The following is a 25,089-nucleotide window of genomic DNA, read 5'->3' as shown; positions in this document are numbered from 1 at the left end:
AGAGCGAGGACATCCTCGATATACGACGCGTACGTTTCATCGGGATGCTGCATGCGAGTTTCAAGTGCCTTCTTTGCTACATCCACGCGAGCGGACGAAACGCCGAAAGCCTTGCGAAGCTCTTCGGTGAATGTAGCACAATCAGTCAGCCTGTCCTTGTTATTCAAATACCATGTCTCGGCAACTTTGGTCAGGTGGAATCCGACATTTTGAAGCTTAAAACCGTCGTCCCACCTGTTAAACTGGCTGACCCTGTTGTATTGTTCCAGCCAGTCTTCGACGTCGTCACCACGAAGGCCACGGAAGAACGGGGGTTCGCGCTGGTGGCAGGTCACCAGGAATGGCGGTGAGGCAGAAGCGGGTGCATTCGGGGCGCTCTCTCGCTCCATCGGAGGGCTTCGCGCCGACAAAAGGCGGCCGGAACGGAGCTCCAGGGGTGTAGCTGGACTAGGTAGAGGCCGGGAGAAAGCGCAACCTCCACCACTTGTAAGGAGACAGGACGCTTCTCTCAGGAAGGCAGCAGATCGAGCGGTTCCACCTTTACTCGTCGGATCGTGACTCCACAACTCAGACACTCATGATGATGATCATGTACAGATGACGATTATAATGGTTATGTACAGGTGAGAGATTGGCCACAGCGGTGGACGGTGAATAGGCATGGTCTACGACAGTTCCACGAGTCTACGAGTACACGAGTAAGCGCTCACAATATATATATATATATATATATATATATATATATATATATATATATATATATATATATATATATATATATATATATATATATATATATATATATATATATAGAAAAGAAAACTTTGAACAAGGTAAAAGCACGATTGTTGCCAACGTTTCAGCAAAGAGACTTGCTTTCGTCACAACGCGGAAGGCCGTTTCCGCGCTGCCGGTTGGTCTCTGGCAGCTGCAAAGATACAGATAGTGCAGATCAACTGTGTGATTTGCCCTACCTGTATCTTTGAAAAAGACCTGTCCCCGGTCGAAACGTTAGAATAAATGTTGTTATGTTTTTCACTGTGACTTCTCAATCGTACATTTATATAATATATATTGCGGCCTTCGAGAGTCACTGCAGGGAGGTATCGAGACTCGAGTAGTCTATAAAGGGCCTCGGTCGGCCCCGTACAAGGCCCACAAGGCAAACCGGGCAAAAAAAGGAAGGGGGGGGGTGTTTCAGGCCAGCGGCGAAAGTAGGTCATCCAAGCTGCCAAGATCATGGCACGTGTACATACACAATCGGCTTTCCCGTGCTTTGCCGTGAAGCCAATGGCCTCGTGGGAAATACGCTGCTGCTGCAGCGGAAACCGAAGAGGCTTCACGTTTATTTCGCTGGTGGCGCCAAGATGCACGCAGCGCTCTCAGCGCATGCGCAACGATTCATAGCGACGCCGCAGCTCGCCGAGCTCACTTTCACTCACCGGCGTGGACGCTCAGGTCCGCTTCTGAAGCCAAAGCGGCGTTGCTGAAGCGCACTGGTGACCCCGCCCACTTCCTGCGGCACACGAAACATTTAGCAAGCTTCGAAGCACAGGGTCGCATACCAAGGTAGGTTTTGCTTGTTCAAACGGACGTCGCGCGTCATGTAATGCTAGAATTAGGTTATACGTGAGCGTTTCGGGAACGCTAAGTCTCCTGCAGCGGAAACGGCAAACCTTTGCTTTTTTTTCCCCCCGAGGAATTCGATGCAATGTTTCTAATGGTTTTCGTCTCGTGGTTAACTGTGCAATTTTTTGTGCTGTCCTTGCTGCAACGTATAATTATTTTCTGGATGTGCATTTCATCCTTATTTAGGCTTTAGCCATAGTCTCCTTGCTGTCAGGTGCTACTCTTCATTTCAGGCTGCTCCGACACCTGCAGCGTCGCTCCGTCTAAGGTATAAGTTAACACTTGGCAGGACTAGTCGCACTATCTTTCCTATGTCTAGAGGCAATACGGAAACGCGTGGCGTTCACTGCTATCAGTCAAGCGTGGCGGCCCGTTGCAGACCCAAGGCAGATGCGCCCTTCGCGCGCCTAAATAGCCACTCGTCGTGAGCATCAGGTTGCAGAACAGCGTGTCGTCTGTGTTCTGAATTACGGCTAAGTTGATGGGATATCCTAGTCGCGCTGAAGTGCATAAATGGAACCCACGTAACGGCCTCTTCCTTATCTTTGACACACAATGCAGCAAACTTCTGAAGTGCGCGCCGTGGGGCGCAAGCTGGAGCCTTAACTGCGCTTGCATGCGGAGAATATCGTCCTGCTTTTGACCGGCGCGGCTGGTTGCCCCTTTGACTCTACGATTTCTGGTTTTTAAACGTCGTTTGTGCGGTCGCTGCAAAAGTGCTGTATGCTGGCAGTCGGTATCCCAATTACCGTGGGTTCAATGGCAAGAGGCCGCTGTAAAATCGGACAGCATGTTTTATACCTTTAATGAAACTAAAGCATTGCCCGTAAAATGCGTCTCCGAAACGCAATGAAGAGGATTGGGCATGCACTGTCATTTTTTTTTTTTTTTTTCAATTTTTCTGGATTACTGCAGCTTTTCTTCAGGGCCGGAACTCAGACTACAAAAAAAGTACCCGCTTTCATGCGGGAAGTGTAGCCCTGCTTGAAGATGTTGCGAGACTTGCCCTGGTATTCCCAGTCCTTCCTCCACTCCAGCTCTCCTCAACCGGCTGGAGGGAGAAACTGGAGCAGCGGAGGGACTCAGAATACGACCCTTAGCCCCATTTTCTGAAGCCTATAGTGTGCACGGCCAAGTCATCGCTTTGTGCGTTTTGTGCACTTCGTTGTGCACTTAATTGTGCACTTCGACCCTGCTGTTTCATAACGTTTGGTCTTCTTGCTTATCCGGAAAGTTTTTATAAGCGTCTAACTCTAAACAAAATTCCGGGACCAAAATAAGCTGAAATACTCTGCCCACTGTTTTTTTCAGTCATATGGGAACAATGATCGGTCCTTTTTGGAAAAAATATGAACGTCTGTCCTATGCTCTTTTCATTTTCTTTTGATTTACAAAAAAACCTAGTGTACAGTGCATTCAGCAAACATTATTTTTTAGCTGTTTTCTTCGAGCAAATCGGGGCTTTGTGCTTGCGGCCGAAGGGGCGAGGTCATGACTACTCGACTTTGCAGGCACCTCCGTTGCAATATTGCTTGTCCGTATTGTACAAGCCCGGTTACTCTCCACCGGAAGCATGCGCGCTCGGTTTCATACCTTTTCCCTCCCCCCCCCCCCCCTTCTCCCGCTCCTGTATTTCGTGGCAGATGAGTCTCGTGGTCGGCGACCTGGACAACGACGGCGAGGAAGAGCGCATCGTTTTCGAGCCATACCGTGAGTGCACCGTTCACGGGCCACAGATCGCCACGCTTTGCTCTCGGAGACTTGCGCTCTCACCGAAGAGTGCCAGAAATAAAGCTAGTAGTAGTAGTAGTGCCACTTTATTTTACACTGGGTTCAGCTAGAAGCGAAGTGCAGGCATACCAAGTCAAAAATCGGCGCATGAGCAGTTCCCTGCCTCAATGGGTATTTCAAGATGACTGCAACATGTATACCCGCCGCAGTTGTCTGGTGGCTAAGGTTTTGTGCTGCTTGACCAAGGGCGATTCCGGCCACGGTAACTGTTTTTGTGGTGAAGGCGATAAACAAAAACGAACCCCCCCCCCCCCCCCCCCCCCCCTTGTGTCGAGATATCAGCGCGCGTTAAAGATCCCCAGGTGATGTGAATAAATCCGTGGCCTCTCTACTACGGCGTACTTCAGAGTCCATACAAGTGTAACTTCGGGGCGCGTAAAACCCGCAAAATTTGACTTTTTTTGTTAGTCACGACGAGTGGGCAAATATCGTGACATCTCGTTATCCTCCAAAGAAAAAAGATGCCTGTAATTTTATTTTGTCTAAAAATGGTGGAGACGCGAAGATCCCCATGCTTAACCAATTTAAGTTATGACAAACTACATTGCTTTCGGTAGCCCCTCTGCATGTCTTGTCATAAATTACGAGTCGTGGTTAAGTATTAATAGCGCAGAGGCATCATACCAGCACTGTTCATGTCTTGTACAGGTGCCCCAAAAATAATACGGAGCACGGGAGCGGTGGCCGGAGCGCGCAAAACTGCATGCCAGCGCGATCTATGCGTACAGGTCCGCGCAGAAGTAAACGGAGCACGGGAGCGGTGGCCTAACTGCATCGCTGCGCCTCGTATGGGCGCCGACGGGAACCATGGAGCGCCGGTCAAAGAGTGTGTTCGCACTTCCCCCGCCGCCCCATCTGATATGTTTAATCGCCGCTCAGCTGTCATGTCATGCTGGGCGAGACGGTCTTTAAAAGGCAGCGCTGGGCTATAGAGGGGCGCTGGTTGCATTGCCGCTCTCAGGCATCAGTGGCGACCGAATCAGCTGCTCATGAGCTGGACGAAGCTGCGCGCGCCCGGAAACGTGCTTTATTGCGCGCTGTAAAGGGCGGCATAAAATTGTAGGCCGCTGCGGTTTGGCATGGCATGTCATTGCATATACTTTATTCTATGCCGGCAACAAAATTGCCCTGGAAAATATAGAAAGCACATTCAGGAACACTTTCGTTCTTTGAAAAAAAAAAAAAAGAAACTCGCTTCCGACATCTTCTTTTTTTTTTTTTTAATTTTGAGTTTGTCCCAAGTTATTGCTGCCGCTCAGTGCAGGTCTGTTCTGAAGAAAGGGGGAAAGGATATCCATGCGGTGGAAATTCTGTATTAGAGAATGCCGTAAGGAATAGATACAACTGTTTCCTGCTATTACACGGTGCATATGCTGTCGTCGGATTAAAACCGACGTTGTTGTTTTTAACGAGCACCTTATATTATTTAAGACAGTGTTGCAGATTTAAATTAATTTCCGCATTGAATTGAAAGGTGGCTTCATCGCACGACCGGAATGTCTTGCAAAAAATCGCCGTCAGGGCCCCAAAATGACCGATGATGAGTATAGTCGTCATGACCGATCCGTACTCGTCATCGCTTAATTTGGTACACAATTTTGTGACGGCTATCATTGTTAACCGGAGCGAAAGGGTTAATGCGACAACAAAATATGCTCCCTATGAGTGCCGCTGTAATCGCAGGCAACGTTTGTTCTCTAATACGTAATTTCCACCGCATGGGCATCTTTTCCCCCTTTCTACAGAATAGACCTGGACTGAGCGGCAGCAATAACTTCGGACAAACTGAAAATTAAAAAAAAATAAATGGGGGAAGCGAGATTTTTTTTCCGAACAACGAAAATATTTGTGAATGTGCTTTCTATATTGTACACGGCAATTTTGTTGCCGGCTTACAATAAATTACATCGCAATGACACGCTACGCCAAACCGCATCGGCCTACAATTTTATGCCGCCATTTACAGCGCGCAACAAAGCACGTTTCCGGGCTTCGTCCAGCTCATGAGCAGCGGATTCGTTCGCCGCTGATGCCTGCGAGCGGCATTGCAACCAGCGCCCCTCTCATAGCCCAGCGCTGCCTTTTGAAGACCGTCTCGCCCAGCATGGCACGACAGCTGAGCGGCGATTAAACATATCAGATAGGGCGGCGGGGGCAATGCGAACACACTCTTTGACCGGCGCACGGCCTCCGCGATCGGCTGCCGGCGGCGAACACACTCTTTGACCGGCGCACGGCCTCCGCGATCGGCTGCCGGCGGCGCGCCGCCGGCAGCCGATCGCGGAGGCCGTGACCGGCGCTCCATGGTTCCCGTCGGCGCCCATACGCGGCGCAGCGATGCAGTTCGCCATTTTAGGCTCAGCGGTCTCGGAGCAGGCCTTATCGAAGCCGCCAGCGTATAACAACCGATAACAACCGAAGAATCAGCTGCTCGTTTCAAACAAGTGTTGCGTCGGCGTCACTTTATGTAGCTTCGCGATGCCGAGTTGTTGTGCTTTCGGCTGCTCGAATAAGGTCAGTGCAGTCGCGGCCAGCTCGGCTGTAGCGAACTGTAATTTATCAAAGCCCTCACATGAATCAATTTCAGCTGTACAGCATAAAAAGGGTTCACAATTGCGCTTGTTAGCGCGCTTCTGGACTTGGAATACGGTAGTTATTATGGAACTGGGCACTACAGCTAATTGTAAGCTGGGCGCATTCTTTAACTGCGCGTTCTTTGTGCCAGCCTGTTCCAGATATGCCCGACAGGGCCTTACTCGAAGTAATTGTGAACGCCAGTCGCACGAACATTGCTATGCCGCGGACGTACTGCCAAAAGTACAGCCGTCATGGGCGAGGCCAACGAGGAGACGTGAGAACTTTGACCTTGACAGCAGCCTATAACGACGTGAAGGTGACATATTTTGCAACAGCGTCAAAGCACCGGAAAGTGCACGGAATAAAGGTGGCATGAATGTCAGTAGCTAATGCGGGACGCATACTGAGCGCTGCCTAATGCAAACTAACGCAAAAAACGCTAACGCAAAAAAGCCAGCGCAGCGCTCGAACTGCGGCGAACCAAGGTCACCGCGAACCATGCGCAAGCCCTCTGTGCAGCGCTTGCACGACCACAACTTAATCACGCAAATGCAAGAACGGAATTACTGTAACAGAGCAATTTGAAACGTCCACGTTCGATCCTTTCGCGTTCACGAACTATCCTGAGCCTGCCGCACACGTAAACAAACACCGCGCTGTCCGTATGCGCCAGCGGCATCCATCCCGCAAATATCCCCTTCTATACAAAAATATACAACAAAACAGCCTCACTTAATGCGTGTTGGTAAAACGGGGCTCTAGAAATACTATTAATGCTACCAAAGAGCGATTGCGGCTCGAAAACAAGAGCAAACTGCACGAAAAACTGCAGCGAGCGGCCCGAAGCGTTGCGAGGGCGTCTGCTCTGAGGAAGCCAACAAAAATGGCGGCCCCGCCGCGGAGTTAAAGGGACCGCGGCGCCGCGGGTGAGGGGAGAGAAAAAAGAGGAGGGCAGCGGAGAAGCAGGGAGCAGTTGGCGCTACCTCAGTAATTTTAGGGACCTTAGTTCGGCCACCGCTCCCGTGCTCCGTTTACTTCTGCGCGGACCTGTACATGCGCCGCAGATAGCGAGAGTGCGTGGGCACATCCGGCTGGCCCCTCTCGATGTTCTGACGCTCGTCTTATCGCCGGCTCAAGCGAAGCCGCGCTGCTGCCACCCCTGCTCGACAGGGGCGCTTTCGGAGCTTCACGAAGGCCTGTTCACGCAGAGCGAGCGAAGAAAGCTTCGTCTTCAGCGGGGTCCGCTTTCTGCTTCGTAATGAATGCCACCGGTTTCACTATGGGCGCCTGCCGTGCTTCGCGATCCGCTTGATTTTGAATTATGTGGCTAGAATAATGCCTGGCTCCAGCTAGCGCATAAAAATGAGCAAAAAACAAATTTCATGCGCGTACTGGCTGCACTGCCTTAACGATACAAATGGGCGATCAAATAAAATGGGAAGTAATACCTTTGGACTCCAGTTACTTCAACACAAATATACTTTATTACGCGGGAGACACAAACCTACACAAATTCACTTAAAAATGAAGTGTGTCCCGGCTTGAGAAGCCAGCGATTGGGTATATTTTGCAACAATGCTCGGTGAAATGAATCAAGGGTGGTTGCCATTGAAGAAAATTCTGAAGCAACCCTTTTTCTTGTCAAAAAATTGTTTCAACTATTTGTTTCATTGTAAATACCTTTGATTCATTTTTTAATCAGTGCGAGATATTGTCGGAAAGCCCTCGCTAAGTTCACTATATTCCCATTCTTTTTTCAGTTCATTGAATTTGATATAATGAAGCCTATTTGTTTTGAAGCAACTGGCCTTTGCTCCACTCACATTCTCAATTCTCTTGAGCGGCGCTTAGAACCTTCGCAGCAATGCAGCCAGTACGCGCATGAAATTTTTGTTTTTTTGCTCATTTTTATGCGCTAGCTGGAGCCAGGCATTATTCTAGCCACATGATTCAAAATCAAGCGGATCGCGAAGCACGGCAGGCACCCATAGTGAGAGCGGTGGCATTCATGACGAAGCAGAAAGTGGACCTCACTGAAAGGGGCCCTGAAAGGCATTTTGAGCACACTAAATGAAGTAGCGCAATCGTTAGATTGGGTCGTCAAGGTCATCTGGGCCAAGTATTACTCTTTTACGCGCAGCGGAAAGCTCCCACTTTTGTTGCACAGTTTGTCGCTTTTTTCTCACCCTTTCCTTCGTGTTTTTGGACGCCGCCATCTTCACATGTCTACATCATCGATTCCCAGATGTTCGTCATGAGCTAGACATCCTGCTATTGGGCGGCTTTTTCACGCACTTCCGGCAAAGAGATTAGTCGTCTGCTCAGCGTCGACTCGCCGGCTGATCTGCCAGCGTAGTGCCGGAGTGCTTGGACATTGTACGACAAACGAAACAAGTGTAAACAAACGCTTAACCGTTCGTATTGAATGCAACACGGCCATAACACGACATGGATATTCTCTCACCGGAGTACGTTCCATAAAGAAAGCGTTGAAGCCCCGTGGCACTTCTTTCATGCAATCGCAGAGAACGCCCTGAGCCGAATGCCCGGGTTTGACGGATACATTTTTTATCACTTCAAAACAATCCAGAGATGCGTTTCGAACGAACACAACGTCACAACATGCGTTGCAAGTCTGAACCGCGATTGACAGACGATGGGTTGCCTCCTCCTGCCCGTCGTAAATTCAGCACTCACCTCGCGCGCGGTTTGCGGGACGAACAGCAAGTCACTGGCGCGCAAGCCGAGATGGCTTTTAGCCACGCACACTGCACATACCCCATGCGAGGTTGAGTCGTACGTCGCTCGAGAAAGATAATCCAGACCATGGGAGGCACTATCCACCCGCAGAAGCACAACGTCGCATTTCATCGCGAAACAAAGGCGTCCACAACACACACACCATCGCCTCCTGTAATGCCAAACGCATCTCACACTTCTTAATGAGAGTGAGTGGTACGTCTGCAGTGCCCACATGTCGCGAGGTGGGGCCCCGAGCTGAACCGGGATCACGCAACCGTAACTGACCTCTGGGGCGGTTTGTGCCTTGTTTCCAAGGCAACCGATGTTTGAGATTGTCAAAGAAAGGCGCTCGCTCCAGCGCTAGAAAGCTCAGAGCCATAGAGAAAGAAATACTGGTAAGAGTGGACACTCCCATAGAGCCCTGCGGCCGAATGACTGTACTGTAGTGTAGCGCACCGAGCGGACGGAGAACCAAACTACTAACCATACTTTCGTTCACTTTCGGTTTCGGTTTCGCGGACACCGATTTTGGCGGGTAGTTTGAAGGACTGGAAAGCGCTGCTCACGGCGACGGGCATCGGTACAGTATTCGGACGCTTTCATGCAATAATTAGTGTTTATTTGAATAAATCATTCTCAGGCTTAATGCCCGTATGCTTTTACAAAAAAAAAAAAAAACCTTTTTCTGAAAACGTGAAATTGCAATTTACAGTACCACTCACACTTGGTTAAGAATTCTGTCGCGTGTTCAAATGTTGCCGAGACACATAAAAGAGACGCATCATAAATGAAGAAATATTTATTGCATGGCACTAAACGGAACAAGTTCAAATTGTCATCATTCTTTGCAACACACATATAATAATAAACAGTGAGTAATACACAACAGAGACAATACACAGTAGTGACAGGAAAATACGTTTCCAGGAATGAAAAAAAAAAATGCACAAGTAAAGGTATCACAACCACACAAAGGATTTTTTCTCCACGGTAATTGAAAATGCAGAAAACCCAGAAACTCAGCCATCCACAGGTTTACTTGTATCTACGACACCCTCAGACTCTGTGCGCTGTTGCAGTCATACAAAAATATCAACCATAACATAATCTAGACACTCGGATACTTGCAACTGTTTACAACCACTATCTCCGCAGATAATTTTCTTAGTCTGGCAATTTCTCCAGTTAGGATGTGAAAGAAGGGAAAAACTTTGGCTTTGATGGCCTTGCTTATTTGATGAACGCTAATGAGATCTATTGCCTCGGGGCAACTCCAAATCAGTAGCAGGAATTGAACAGAAATCCCATTTATGTGGAGATGCACACGCAAAAGGTTAAGAGGAAAAAAATCAACTTCCTATTGGTTCCTTGCAAGGGTGCATTTTCCCAAGAAGCCGGGTTACCTTCCGAAAGCGTTGCCTTCCCAGTAAAGGCAAAGGGCCAGGCGGGGATATTTTAGGTACGTGCACGTAGTCAACCGACAGGTTCCAGGCTCGATTAAGGCACACAAATTCATGCCTTCCGCTGTCAATACGAACAGTCTAATATAAAAAACAGGGAAGCAGTATATGCTTCTCGTGTATGAGACAATGGTGGCACATTACAGAATCCCATAAGCATTTGACAACGTAGGTCCCAACATGGTTCTCTTCATCTAGGCCAGTCCGACAACAGGCAGCACGTATGGTGACAAACGACATTTAGCATGACCTCTTACCCTGGCAGTCTTCATAATGTAAAAGGGTTTTTGTGAATGTACTGTTTTCACAATATTACAACTAGCAGCAACAATAACTTGCGAGTGGAGTTTGGAGACTGTATACGCTGTTAGTGGTTTTAATGATATGAGGCATGCCAGTGATAAAAAACCGTTTGTTCCTTGAGTCAACGATAGTCTTTTCAGTGGTCACGCCTTATTGAGTGCCGAGACTTGCGTTAGATTTTAGGTGCTATTGGCAAGGTTCAGTAGATGGAATACAGTTGCGGTATCCATCAGAAGCATCAATAAGGTAGCAAGAAGCATTGCAGGCAGTCATCAATACAACTGAATAACTCTGGGAGAACAGTTGGCACGGCCACTTTTGTGAGTCCTGTGAGGGCAGGATCCATGAAGTGCTTGAACCATGTTTGGTATGACGAATGCAGCTGGCTGGTTGGCTCTGTCTTGAGGGCACCTGTAGACCTGCACAGGTGATAGGTGATATAGTAGACAAACTGCTTGCAATGACAGATGATATGCGAATAGTCTGTAAATTTCACTGCAACTAGTATTCAAGTATTGCCTCCAGTGCATGCCACCTATTTAAAACACAAGTTCTCTTATTCTATTCAGCAATCATGCGGTCAAGCTATTAGCAACACTTGAAATATGGGTCTTTGTAATTTCGCAACACTGGTTGCAATGCAATGCAATTCACCTATTGTTTGGGTTAACAAGAATGATAACGCTGCTCACATAGCCTGAATCCCTTTGTCTTTTTTTGTAAAATCAGGACGAAGAGCGAGAGCGAGCTGAACGTTAAACAAACCTGTTGCCCCACGGGCTCGCGAAAGAAACGCATCCCGAGAACGGGCACCTGGCGAAAGTATATTTGGGCGCTGTGTGGGCACCATGGCAAGCAGCAGTGAGCGTCGTACTGAGTACTACTGACCGCTAAAGGCCATGCCTTAAAAAGATATGACAAGAAACACACAGTTCCGACTGAATAGGTGAAATCTGCGCAATACGTGCTTAATGAAACTAGCCAAAATATGACCTGAAAAAAGAGAGCAAACGCTTGAAGAAACGGCAAGTGTGGAACAGTTGTATGCAATGCCTGCGATACCGGAATTGATATACGATGTAGAACGAAGACCAAATTTGAAGGTTTCAATGCACTGCGCGCTCACCCCGCCTCGAGCAAAGCTGTTATCTGCCGACGAAAGACGCGTTTTTACCGTACCTGGCGCGCCAAAGCGAAGCGACGAGCGCGCGTTATCGGCGTCGGCGAGCGGGTTCGCTTTGTACGCAGGCAGCTTGGTATGCACCCATGTGTAAAACTTACGATGAGTGTACGGCTGCTGGTTATGCCCAGATAAGCCAAATTAATGCAGATACGGCTACTTCGCCGTGTACGTTAGCCCGGACGGCTTTGCAGCGCATCACGGCCATAATAGCAGTAACAGTTGGCCAAGCTAGCAATGGCTAGCTAGTATAATACAACGCAGCCTGCGGCTCACGTAATTCAGTGCAGCGACAGCGCACAACGCCTGCTTCGCCTACGGACCGCCGGCCGGCCGGCCACTTCCGCAACTCACAGCCGTCGTTCGCGGCACGTAAAACGCTACGTGCGACGACGGGCGCGTACCGCTGGCATCCCTCAGCGCTAGATAAAACGGCACAACCAGCCTAAAATACCATTACGTCCAGCTAAAAAATGGTGTCTTACGCCTTTCCGGGGCGTTTCCAAAGCGCTTATCTTAAAGACGCAGCACTAGCTATGCCTGATTCCCTGAGGTTACGCAGTGCTCGCAGCGTTTGCAGTACAAGGAAACGTAAATATGATACGCCACACCAGCACTTTAAAAAAGAAAGTCTCACCTTTCGTTCAGGATGCAAAACCGATGTCGCAAATAAAGCGCTAGGCGTTTCCTTCTCAACAACAGAGGTTAGCACGAGGCTGCAGAAACGCACGTGCAAACGCTGCCGAAAGACCCAAATGGCGGCTTGCGCTTGCGGCTTGGCCAGGCTTGGCGCAAAGAAGCCAAAAAAATTTACATGACAGCCATTCAACTTATTACACAAATAAAAATGTGAAGTCTAATGTGCAACAAAATTTTAAAAGTATAATATTGTGTGTTAGCTTAATTTTAAATATATAGTTTTTAACAACTTGCGCCGACTGCCGGACGGCGCACGAATCAGTCCACTCGGCCGCGATAAGCCCGTGTGTCCACTCTTCTAATTTTTTATTTCTCTATGTCAGAGCCGCGCCGGAGCATGTTTTGCCAATGTTGCCGCTCTCCACCACGCGTCGCCCCAAGCTGAACTGGTCACATGATTGAAGCGTTTTGTGCACGGGTTCTGTATCGGTTTAAAATGTCTTTTTCACATGGCGCCGGCAGGAATTACCACCACCGAAAAATAAGACCCGGCACCAGCGGGGCCACATCTGATACGGCGCTTTTTGGATAAACAGTGCGCGGTGCATGAAAGGGACCGAGCGCAAGATCCTGCCCAGCGGCTGCGAGTTCGCCGCCGATTAAAAGTCACGTGCTGCATTGCAGCAACGCACGCCGCGAAAGGGCAAGGCCAGGCCACCGCACACATGCGGCCAGATTTTTCGTTCGCTTATCCATCCTTGAGCGGAGTGCGGAATTCATGGTGTCAACAAAACTTGCCCGTAGCAGACGGCAGTCGGAGGAGCGTAATGCGGAAGTACGTCACCGCTGACTAGCGCAGCATCATGGGAGGGAGTGCTGGCGCGCCGTCAACAGTTGAAAAGAGGAGGAAACACGGCGCGACGATAATGCGCGGTTTTTGATTTACGATTTCTCAGCTAATACTCATCGCTTTAACAAAATTCTTGCGGGAGGAGATTGCTAATACATTGTCTTATTTGGTTACATGTACATCCATGCATCGGCGGAAGGTATTTCAGGACCCCTTGAAGACGAAGCTTTCTTCGCTGGCTCTGCGCGCTTCGTGAAGCTCCGAAAGCGCCCCTGTCGAGCAGGGGTGGCAGCAGCACGGCTTCGCTTGAGCCGGCGATAAGACGAGCGTCAGAACATGGAGAGGGGCCAGCCGGGTGTGCCCACGCACTCTCGCTATCTGCGGCGCATGTACGCATAGATCGCGCTGGCATGCAGTTTTGCGCGCTCCGGCCACCGCTCCCGTGCTCCGCATTATTTTTGGGGCACCTGTACACTGAGGCCGCCGGGATTACTTGGAGACGCACGTGTGCCCGATTTTGTGCGAATTCGTTACCCGACGTATCGGCATATATGCGGCGCAGTGTCAGCGTCATTTTGTCATTGTGTTCTGCCTTTGTGCGTCAGGATGCCTCGGATTTGACTTCCAGGTTTCTATGGCGCCCGCAATTTTTCGAAAATTGTAAAAATTTCGGGTCGTGATATTTTTTTATGCCCTAGATGGCAAGTCGATGTTGTCAGTGTTAAAACCTCGGTGACATCCTTATGTGAATGTTGCGAAATTTAAGCAAACATAGCATGTACACGAATATCGGCAACATTCCTAGGACACAGCCCTAAATATTGCGAAAAATAATGAGGACGTCGCAGAACTTTTCAACGGGAAGCTTCCGCCCTTACCTCTAAATCCAGTTTTACAGCGGAGCTGTACCCTCCCGTAGCTTTTTCTTGTCCGTGGCCTAAAACTCCTAGTGCGCAAAGAGAAAATAATACGTGTTTGCATTCCTGGGGGAATTGAAGACTGGTCTCCCGATAAGAAGCCGAGTTCCTAACCACGGCGCTATGCCGGCACGTTGCCAGTGGCGGACTGCGTGCCGCGTGACAGGTGAACGTGACAGCACGTGAGTAGAACAAGTGCGCGCAAGTCAGAGCTCCGATTCTGGAGAAGTGGCCGCTTGAAGAGTGGCCAGTCTGCCTGCCGAAGTAATTCGCATTAACGACCAACGGAACTGTACTCGGACGCTAACACGGTGTAACAGTGAAGACTTTGATCAGTGTTGCTAGGCATTTGCCTTCAAAGCACGCAAGCAAGCTTGAGTTCCCGAGGAATTCTCGAGGGTAAATTAGGTTGTAAACTTTATTAACGGCACGTTAATAAAGTTCCCAGAACAACTGGGAACAGGCCACAATCGTTTTCAGCGCACAAAAATCCTCAAAGCAGTCCTGAGGAATTTGAGCAAAGATTAGGCATAACTGGAAATTACCGGTACACCCCCCCCCCCAAATAAAAAAAGAAACGCAATTGAACCAATAGGTACCTAAAACCAATACTGTAGTATGAATTTCCGACATCTGGTGGTCAACCTACGAGAGAGGAAAGTAAATAATAGAATATTTGAAAAAAAAAGCGGCTAAATAGCCCTAACTGACGCGTATTTCGTCACAGGTGTTTCTGCCACCCCCCCGTCGGAAAAAAATAACGGATTTTAAGTCATTCTAAATGTCTGGCATATCAAAACAGAACAGACAATTACAGTAAAGGTAAAATCCGATGCGCCTGTCTTGCGCCAACGCTGGAAACGACGTTGCAGTTTTTAGAGTTAACCAGACGAACACCAAATATAAACAAGGCCAGCTCAGATAATTAGCACAATTTAATATTTTAACAAGTATCAGTCGAACTGAGAACGGCCTAACTTGAAAAGTAGCACACACTACAAAGGCTGACGCGACAACATTCAAATTGCGCGGGACGTGCAAGGATTCTTTACTGCGCGGTGCTGTGGCGAGGCGAGCCCTCTCCTGGTCATCCACCTTGCAGGGGGAAATGGCCGCGAGTTTTTTTTTTTTTTTTTTTTTTGTTTGTTTGTTGGTTGGTTGGTTTTTGTTTTTGATACTATTACCTGAGACAAACGAGAATTTGTAGCATTAGCAAGGAAAGAAATGGCTAAACATTTTTACGTTAAGAGAAACTGCAGTGACGTTACATGCGGGTTCAAGTAAAATTGTTTGTTACTTTTTCCTATAATCTCTCATCCGTTCACCGGTACAGGCGTAGTATGCCAGGTATCGTAAAGCAGTACATCCATAGTTGGTAAGATTCTAAAGTAACATACGTTTGCACGAAATGAGCCGCTTATATATGGGTTTCACTAGCTATCACACATCTTCCATAAACAGTTTCCGAGATAAAGAAAATGTGCAGCAATAATTTTTATGCAACCGCCATGAGTTTAGCTCTACTTTTGTGAGGCGCACCAATACTTGAAAACCAGTTGAAAGAAGCAGTACCTTGCAGCTGCTGTCGCTTCATCGTCCGACGTGCGAGTCTCGTGTAAAATTAGGGCGCCCTATTAGGTTTTCGTAAGACAATGCCTTAATTACAAGACCCCTTCCACCCCTCATGGTGAAGTAGCGGCTAAGGCATTGCGGTGCCTTACCCGAGGTAGCGGGATCCATTCCCAGCCGCAGAAAGCACATTATGGTTGAAGCGAGAAGAAAAACTTGACGCTCATGTGCTCAAAACATTGGCGCACCCAGTAAAGGACTGTGTTTAAAAATCTCTGCTTGACTGGACGTGCATAGCCATTTCGAAGGCCCCCTAGATACTCTTGGTTCGGGACGCGGCGGCTGGCCGGTGCTTTTATGCATGCGGCCCGGCCCATAAATTCCTGGGCAGGGTGCTTGTGGTTGTGGAAGCTTCTTGGGGGGTGTCGAAATCCTTCTGGGGGGTGTTGGGGTGTTGGGGGGGGGGGGGGTGCATAAATCCCTGTCGGTGATGCACAACGCGTGCCTTCCCCCCCGTTCCAGGTTCCTCGTCCCTGCTGAGCTCCGAGACGGCGCTTCTGTTCGTCTGCGTGGCCGCCATCGCTGCCGCCACGGCCTGCTGCTGGTGCGCCTTCTACGTGGCCTCGAAGCGCAAGCGGCTCGTGGACTTCCTGCACCGCCTGCACGCGCACGGCCATGCCGCAGCAGCGGAGCCCCAGCCAGCCGCCGACCAAGTGAAGGCGCCGCCGGCGCGACCCTTGTCCGACCTGGACTATGCCCACTACCTGCAGCCGCATCTCAGCGCCTACGCGCCGCCTCATCTGCCGCCGCTGCCCCGTTTGCCCCCGTCGGCGCCCCTGCATACCTTCCATCCGGCCGGCTTCAAAGATGTTGCCCATGTTAGCTCGGTCTAGCTGGGTCACCTACTGGCCTGGCGTGCGTTTTAGGGCAACGGACATTCTATTGCGGGTTTATTTTATGATTGCTGTTGAATTGCTTTACGTTTTTATGTGTACAACGGTCCCCGTCTACGGGACATATTCGCCAATAAACTGTATTCTGGCTTTTTTATTACTGGGCTCTTGGCATCCGGACGCATCTGCGTGCCAGCCGAGAAGTCCACAGTATGGAGCAACTGGCATGGTTTCTATCGTGGTGCTCCAAATCACAAATGAAGCTCAACATTAATATAAGGCAATGCATTTTTTTTTGCGATAACTAGCTAATTACCTGCTTTTCACGGTGGTGGTAAACTTTATTTAGCCAAGCTCTGTTACGGGGGCGTGGTGGCCGCTGGCTTTAGCCTGGCGGCGACAATGGCAGCCCGATTCGTCAGGGAGGCTTGAACCTCCGGATCAGAGCTGCCCAGTGCCCTCTCCCAGTGCTCGTCGCAGGTGATGGAGAAAAAAGGATCATTGGGACAAGCCCACATGGTGTGGGATAAGGTGGCGGGAATGCCGCATGATGGGCAGTTCGGGGAGAGAAATAAGGATGGGTGAATGCGATGGAGCAGCGCGCGACAGGGGAGGCTGCCAGTCTGCAGAAGGCGCCACGTGCGTTCTTGCACGTTGTCGAGACTGACGTGAGCAGGGGGATGGATATACACGGCGGGCGAGGCAGAAATGTGTCGCTATGTCGTGATAGCTGAGTAGGCTATCTCTAGCTGATCTGGCACCGTGCGAGGGGACGAGGCTGGGGCCGGCTCGAAAAGAACCCTCGAGCAGCAGAATGGGCCGCCTCATTACCTCCCAGCCCGGCGTGAGCAGGGGTCCAGATCAGTTCTACTGAGGTGGAGGAGAGATTTTGAGAGAGAATTTTGAGCGCCTGGGGGGATAGGAGCCCCCTGGCGAAATTTTGAATGGCCGTTTTCGAATCGGAGATCACAATGGTGGGAGTCGGCCGGTGCGTTAAGGCAAGCGCTATTGCCGCCTCCTCCACCGTAGCAGGATTGATGGTGCGGACAGAAATTGAGTCAACTGGTTGTGAAAGGGGGGTCGGCAGTGGCGAAAAGAAACGCCGGAGCAGCGCTCAGTAAAGCGGCTTCACCGTAATAAAAACTGGGAGGGGGGGGGGGGGGGGGGGGCGGGGTTGTAGACATATACCATACTGTTTCGCAGTAAAAGATCATGCACCCCTCCGTCCAGCGACAACGATGGTTGAACGCAAAGCTTTTTTCGTGCGAAATCAAATGGCGAATGGTGGAAGTCAAAGCCGCTGCGATAAAAAGTCCAAACTACGGGCGAGTCAAAGTCAAAGCTCAACGAGGCAAAGTCCAAACAATCTGAAAGTCAAAGTCCAAACTCAAACAACAACCAAGGAATCCCTCACGAGAAAGCTTCACGTTCAGCCATCGTATAGTCGTTAGACGGAGTACATGCTTTTTGTATGTGCGAGGGGATTGTGCGCTCGTGTTGGATAGCATAGTTAAAGTTTATATCAGACGGGCCTGGCAACCTCGCACAGCTAGTGTTGATTATGCCAGTTTGAAAAAGACGCCCTGTAGAGGTGTGTTGCGGATCTGGTAGCGTGACCGCTAATGGCGTCCGTTGGTCCTGAGTTGGGGCAAACATTGGGGCCGAGTAGGGCGATGAAAGAAACTTTATGTACAGAAATTTACATGTCCTAACGTTTCACTACTGTTTTCACACGCTAAACGTTTGCTTCTTTATGTATGTCACGTGAACGGATGGTGGGGTCGTCTTTACCAGCTGAGAGCAATGGACACAGGGAAGCCATTGACGTGTTTAACAACATACATTTAATGTACACTTGGAAAAGCCTAACACAAACCACTCAATAATTAAACTGCACACCAATGATACACACCCAAGCCTCTAACAACTCCAAAACACAACTCAAATACAAAACCCTAACTTAACAGCTTAATATACACTTCAACTCAAAACCCAAACGGCTCTACAATAAAGTCCTACACTAAGTACCCTCTAAATACACTCATACAGTTCTAGTTAATCTCTCTCGAACCACAACTCCCTAGTTGTGTCCTTGACAACTGCGTCCCTACTGGACTGGCCTACCCCGGTCGTCGGCGCTGACGTGTCGCACCCTTGCGTGGCCGGGACTCAGTGGTAGCCGTCGTCTCGCTTCGCCGGTGCCGGCGTTCGATGCGCGCGGTCACTCGTTGGACGGCGTGGGCTCCGCGCGTCCTGACTTCTTTCCTCTGCGGCTACCCCCTGGTGGCCGCCCTCGCTGGAGGTCCTTGATTCCGGCGTTCGATGCGCGCGGTCATCCCTTCGGCGGCGTGCTTCCTCGGTGGCTACCCCCTGGTAGCCGCTGCCGCTGGAGGTCTCAGGTAGGCTTGGCACGAACGTCGCCTTTCGGGGCCGTCGAGACGAACGTCGACGGAGCGTGGACGCTGGCCGCTGGTGCCCGACCGATGCCGCTGGGGCCACGAAGACACAGGTTCGTGGTGCACCTAGGATGACGGTGCCGATGCGAAGTCGGCCCGCTCCCGCCCAGGCTCGGATGGCGTGGTCGATGGCCTGGCCGCGTCCCCCTGGCTCATTCGTTGAAGCGCACGTGCTCCGGCCGCCTCCTGGTTTCTTTGGTTTCTTGCCTCCCGTTGTCTTTCCTCCCTGTCCTTATATGGCCATCTCGCCACTTGTTCCATGCGTGGCCTTCCCTGATTTGCCGACCAGTGTGCTGCCACCTATGACCATGATTCCGCGGTGTGTCGGCGCTGGCGCTTGCTGATTGGTGCGCTCCTGGCGCGCACTTCAAATGGCCGTTCCTTTGTTCTTTTCATTCCTGTTTTTCGGGGGTTTGATGCGTCCCCCTCTCAGGGGGTGCCCTGACACACATGGCAATGTACATCCAAAAAAATGACCATAAGAAAAATATCTTTGGGACAGCTCCACCTTTTGGAAAGGGGAAAGTTTACCTCCTCCCATAGTAATACTGAGGGAGCTTAATAAAAGCCATGTCATCTTGACCTTTTTCGAGCTCTGCAAATTCTCTTATTACAGTCTCGAATAGCGAGGAACACAACGTGATACCCTGTACCATTTTCATCCCCCAAATTTCTGTGTTCATTAAGGGTAGGGGGGGAGGGGTATTGACGACTCTACTGGCTCTGCCCACCATCACACCCCGTCAAAATAAAATATTCCAGTAAAGCCTAGAAGCTAGATGCACTGTGTTCTCACATTCACAGTTTTGCTTATCTGTGCTCATTTTTATTTCACCCTGGAGTGTCAGCACCATCCGTTTTCGAAACGTAGTGGGGCATATGGCGGGGCACAGCAAAGGGAAGAAAATTGCGCCCACCTCCCCGCGAGGGGGAACCCTGTGTAGATGCGACGCATCGTGGGGTTCACTTGGTGTTTCCGTTGGATTGATTCTGAAATCGCGTGAAACGTGTCGGGAACGCGTATGATTATTATGTTTTATGATTATTATTATGTTTTATTGGCCAATCTTGGTCAATCTCCCTAAGTGGTATGCTTGGGACTTCGCTGTCGCAACGACCTTTACTCCATCATTGTTGCTGTAAGTGGGAGTTTCTTTTCTTTTATTGCAAAAGTTAATCATTACCCCATCATGCGTTGTATCAGTAGCATCTTGACGTAGTTTGAATGAGTCAAGGATATAAGGCGTGTTCGTAGCATTTGATTCTGTCTCGGTTTTGTGGCGCAGTGGGAAGAGCACCATGTACCTCGCGTTCTGCCCACAGGGTCGTGGGATCGAAACCGGGCGCCGCTAACTATTATTTTTAAATGCAGAGCATTTCAGTAACTCACGATGTCACCCGCGTTGACGTCCGTAGTCCGCATCGCTCCCCGTCGGTCTGTCGTTGGATTGGATTCGATTGGATTGGATTGGTTTGGATTTGGATTGGATTGGATTAAAGTGGATTGTGTTGGATTGTGTTGCGTCATAGCCACGCCACGTTGCGTCATAGCCGCGGCAGGGCGTTCACGGCACGTTTCACCATCGACTTCATCGACAATGTCTACGCTGGAAGAGAAGGCGGCGCGGCGGCGTGCTGCGGATGCTGAGCGCAAGCTCCGCAAGCGAGCCGCCGACGCCGAACTTCGCCAGCGAGAAGCCGCAGCCATTCGTGAACGTCGGGCGGCGATGCGGGAGGGAAAACAAGCACAAAAATAACAGAACTCCTTCCTGCTGGCGCAGTTTCAGGCAGGGGGCGCGCCAGCACTGCGAAGGCGGGAAATTTGAAATGCGTCGGGTGGTAGCAGTGAGCGGATAACGGCGCTACAGCCCATTATGGCGAATCAGTGCTCTGCATTTCCGACAGTTTTCACGTAGAGTGGAACGGCTGTAACTTTTTTTTATACAGTGTAGGGGGAGGGGCGGACGACAACAACGCCGTGCGACGTGTATATGCACTAACATACACGTCGCACGGAGCGTTCTGGAGTTCTGTGATGCCAAACACAGAAACGTGGCCATGTTACAAATTGACCTGGAAAAAGCCTTCGACAGGGTATCTCATGACATCTTATTTGCAGTTTTAGACCACGTTAAAGTTGGTTCGGTGGTATTTGAGGGAATAAAGATGGCATACAAAAACTGCTCGACCAATGTAATAATAAACAAAGAACTAACTGAAAGAATAAACGTAAATGCTTCAGTTCGTCAAGGATGCCCAATGTCACCGTTACTGTTCGCGCTTTACTTGGAACCACTATGCAGAAAGATAATTCAAAGTAGCATAATCAAGGGGTTTGTTTTAGAAGCAACCGAGGTCAAAGTACTCGCGTATGCAGATGATGTGGCCGTATTTTGTATTGACAGTTAAGCGTAACAAACACCTTACCTTTGACAAAAGAGTTCTGCGAAGTAACCGGCAGCAGTGTGAACCTGGACAAATGTAATGGAATGTGGCATGGTGAGTGGCAGGAGACGCCCCGCGTTTATGATAACGTATTATTGTGGTCATCAACGCCCACAAAGTATTTGGGAGTTCCATTCGACAAATACCGCGAGAACACCATGTACTGGAGGGGAAAAGAACAAGAAATGCGCGCACAGACAACTGCATGGGCAGGCCATCACGCATCCATTTTTGCGAGAGCGACCATATGCAATATGTTTCTTTTTGCTAAATTATGGTACGCCATGCAGGCACTGTTCTGTACGAGAGCAAACATTCAGAGATTTCATCGGATGTTTGCAGTATTTGTATGTTAATCGTCTTTTGAACGAACAAAGCGCAGCAGCTTGTTTAGAAAGTTACAAGGTGGGAGCCTGGGACTGCCTAATCTGTTTGTAAAACAGTTAGTGTCAAGATTTTTGTTTCTACGCGACCAGTGTGACCCATTTATACGAACATTCATTCAGGTTAGATTGTCCTCTGCAATGCCTAATTTTATTGTGTCAACAAGAGGTGTCCAACGATACGCTGTTAGTGGGTACTTACGCGAAGTTGTGTCGTCTTTCCGGTTTTCGAACGCACGATTTACACTAGACTACTTGTCTCAGGTAACGCGCAAACGTCTGTATTGTGATGTTATTGAACTTTTATGCCTGGAACCTATGTACAGAGGGCTTTACCGCGGTGCTCATACTAACAACGTCCTTAAAAGAGTTAAGCGTATGCCAGTAACAGGGCAAGGGGGGGGGGGGGGGGGGGGAAGGAGTAAAACCTTTTTCCTTAAGTTACACACACAGACCCTGCCAGTTTTGACATGGATGCATGAAAAGGAAATGTATCTGCCATGGGGCTACGAATGTAGGCTTTGTAAAAAGCCGGAAAATGTACAGCATGTCTTTGTGGATTGCTGGGACGCGGTGTTTTTTTTGGGATGTCCTCCAACGAACCTTCCACAAAGATCTGCCACTAACACTAGATGGAATACGATACCTTGACATAAAAGACGATGTCATACCATACGATGTTTTTTTCCTGCTCGGCCTTCACGCCATATGGAGGAGCAGAATGGCAGTACGTAACAATGACGTGGACGCTATGCCTGTGGTAAATTATTTCATTGAAAATGTGTGTAAGCTTAGACAAGTGCACGCAGCACAGGGGTGTGATGATGATGTAGCGAGAATCATGAACGATTTGTGTGCGATGAAAGTGCATAAATGTTAACTGCCTGCTTAAAGTATGGCAGGGTGTTATTACATCAACCTGTTGGGTGAGCCTGTAACTTTTGTGTTATGCCAAGTCAGGCAATAAAGAAAAAAAAAAAGCATGGACAAGGCGAGTGAATGCGATGCAGTCGCATCGAATATGTAAAATTAATAACAGGATGCATGAGGCAATGCAGAAAGCAGTATGGAAAATTGGAAGGGGACCTATGCTAATTTCTGCCTCGTCCGATGCAGGAATTTCGTTCCGTACGTGCCACTGCAGCATCCCAGGCTCACTTTAAATTGTAAAAGATATATAAAGCAACACTACTGCACCCCCAAGCTGGCTTTAAATTGTAAAAAAGCATGTTTTGGATGGGGAGTGTGCAGGGCCACACTGATATAAGCCACGAAAATCCGGTCACGTAATCGGGTCTCCTCTTTATTGCCCAAAGAAATCAAGGGTTTTAAAGGAGAAGGAAAACAGGCTTTCAAGGCACTTGAAAACTCAATTTTCACTTTCGAGGGTTTTCAAGGTCCTCTACGAACCCTGCACAGTATACAGTAATTCCATTTCCGTTGTCGTTAATGCAATCGATGGCGAACTTTCTTTTCGAATTGCGAAGGCTCCCCATATCTCGCGGGTGAGCGTGTCAGTAGATCTAAACACGACTGTAGAGCGTTCCGCAACCACATCTGGAGCAGTGGGCAGCCAAGTGACCTGGTGCTGAAACTTGTTCAGCACCAGGGCACCTGACTGCCCACTGCGCCAGATGTGGTTGTTCTGCGGGATTTTAACTCACTACAATCCTCTTTAGATCTGCTGACACACTCACCCGAGAGATATGGGGAAGCCTTTGAAATTCGAAAAGAAAAACACTGTGTTAGTTCGCCATCGACTGCATTAACGACAACGGAAATGGCACTACTGGACAGCTCGTAGGCCAAAGCACACGCAATGATGAATATTGTACATATCATTCATCGAGAATGATTACCCTCTGCTGTCGCGTCATCTGAATGTTTGCATATAAAGTGTGTTGTGATTTAAAAAGTCGGTTGGTATACTGCGCGCTTGTGTAGTTCTCCGTCCCTGTCCCGCTTAGCGCCAGCAATGCTTCAAGCTAAAAACCAACTAGCCCCATTCCAAGCTCTGGTTGATGTAAAGGCATTATGTGCCCTTTGAGGCGAAAAATCCGGGATTGTGAGGAGCGGATGGCCTCATTGAAAAAAGTATCGAACTTCATACTATTTAATTTATGCAAAAGCAATTAAAAGTATATGACATCTAGCCTTAATATATCATGTATGTTTTCGACAAAAACACAGAACCAGGAAAGGGTTTTCCATAGAGCAATCGAGATGTTCTTTAATGCAGTGTCGATAATAACAGCAGAACATGCACGTAACTAAGCAAAAAACACTAGCGGTGCAATAATGGACACAAAATTTTCAACACGGTAAGGATAACAAAAACATGTCTAAAAATTTGCCATACTAGCTGTTACTGCAATCAATTCACAATAGCACCACGAAACAATTACGAATATATAATTTCGTTCGAGTGCGGTAGAAAAGCTTCGAAATCCGCGCTCCATAGAAAACCCTCGCCCCGAATCAGCTTGGAGAGGGAATCACAGACAACAGGCAGCCCGCACAGGGATTCACGTCTTCTTTCTCCAGTGTGTTATTGGTGAGAGGGCTGGCTGAGAGCGCTGTGCAACGCGCGCAGATCTGGCTCGCGGTGCTGCACGTGGTGCCATTGGATGACTCATCCTTTAGGTGGTTCTCATTCCGTCTCAGTCATGTGACTAGCGATGGTCTCGTTGACGAGGAAGAAAGAAGTTAACCACGCGGCTGGCGATGGTCTCGTTGACGGGGAAGAAACAAGTTAACCAAGTGGCTAGCGATGGTCTAGTTGACGGGGAAGAAACAAGTTAACCACGCGGCTGGCGATGGTCTCGTTTACCGGGAAGGACACAAGTTAACCAAGTGGCTAGCGATGGTCTAGTTGACGAGGAAGAAACAAGTTAACCAAGTGCCTAGCGATGGTCTCGTTGACGAGGACGAAATTAGTTAACCACGCGGCAGGCGATGGTGCCGTTGACTGGAAAGGACACAAGTTAACGAAGTGGCTAGTGATGACCACCGCTAGTGCCGCTAGCCAGTATCGTTGGTCTGGAGAGAGAGCAGGGCGCCAGCACTTCTACCAGTTCGCCTTCGCATATGGAGGCGAGGGAAGTATCTTGAAGCGCCGTTGCAGATCCTCCCCTGGGCTAAGGCGAGGTCCAACGGCGACCGGTTGAAAAACGCAGGTCCCGGCCCCTTCAGCCTGGATCGAGTGCACAAATCGGGGGACCTCTGGCGTCGTCGTCCTCGTCGCTGTGCAGACGT

General features: G+C 49.3%; 1 protein-coding gene and 1 long non-coding RNA gene across 2 annotated transcripts; one reads left to right on the top strand and one right to left on the bottom strand.

Moving 5' to 3' along the window:
- Positions 1-1,360: 1,360 nt before the first annotated feature.
- Positions 1,361-16,705, top strand: LOC144155587 (uncharacterized). The gene is made up of 3 exons (XM_077687125.1): positions 1,361-1,569; positions 3,273-3,339; positions 16,180-16,705. Exons 2-3 carry the CDS (start codon positions 3,273-3,275, stop codon positions 16,548-16,550), a joined length of 438 nt encoding a protein of 145 aa, XP_077543251.1. The 5' UTR covers positions 1,361-1,569; the 3' UTR covers positions 16,551-16,705.
- On the bottom strand, positions 9,524-12,452 carry LOC144155588 (uncharacterized). The gene is made up of 2 exons (XR_013319594.1): positions 12,320-12,452; positions 9,524-10,921 (listed from the first exon to the last, which is right to left on the bottom strand). It is a non-coding gene; the product is annotated as an uncharacterized LOC144155588 (long non-coding RNA).
- Positions 16,706-25,089: the final 8,384 nt, after the last annotated feature.

Source organism: Haemaphysalis longicornis, unplaced genomic scaffold (genome assembly GCF_048455015.1).
Source record: "Haemaphysalis longicornis isolate Haplotype H1 unplaced genomic scaffold, Haemaphysalis longicornis Haplotype H1 scaffold_1, whole genome shotgun sequence".
Classification (NCBI taxonomy): Eukaryota; Metazoa; Arthropoda; class Arachnida; order Ixodida; family Ixodidae; genus Haemaphysalis; species Haemaphysalis longicornis.
This window is presented reverse-complemented; position numbering and strand designations above follow the sequence as displayed.

Excerpts from the sequence above, each read along its gene's own strand:
- LOC144155587 (XM_077687125.1), top strand. The coding sequence starts at position 3,273 with ATGAGTCTCGTGGTCGGCGACCTGGACAACGACGGCGAGGAAGAGCGC. Across the intron at positions 3,340-16,179 it reads CATCGTTTTCGAGCCATACC|GTTCCTCGTCCCTGCTGAGC; the intron begins GTGAGTGCACCG and ends CCCCCGTTCCAG.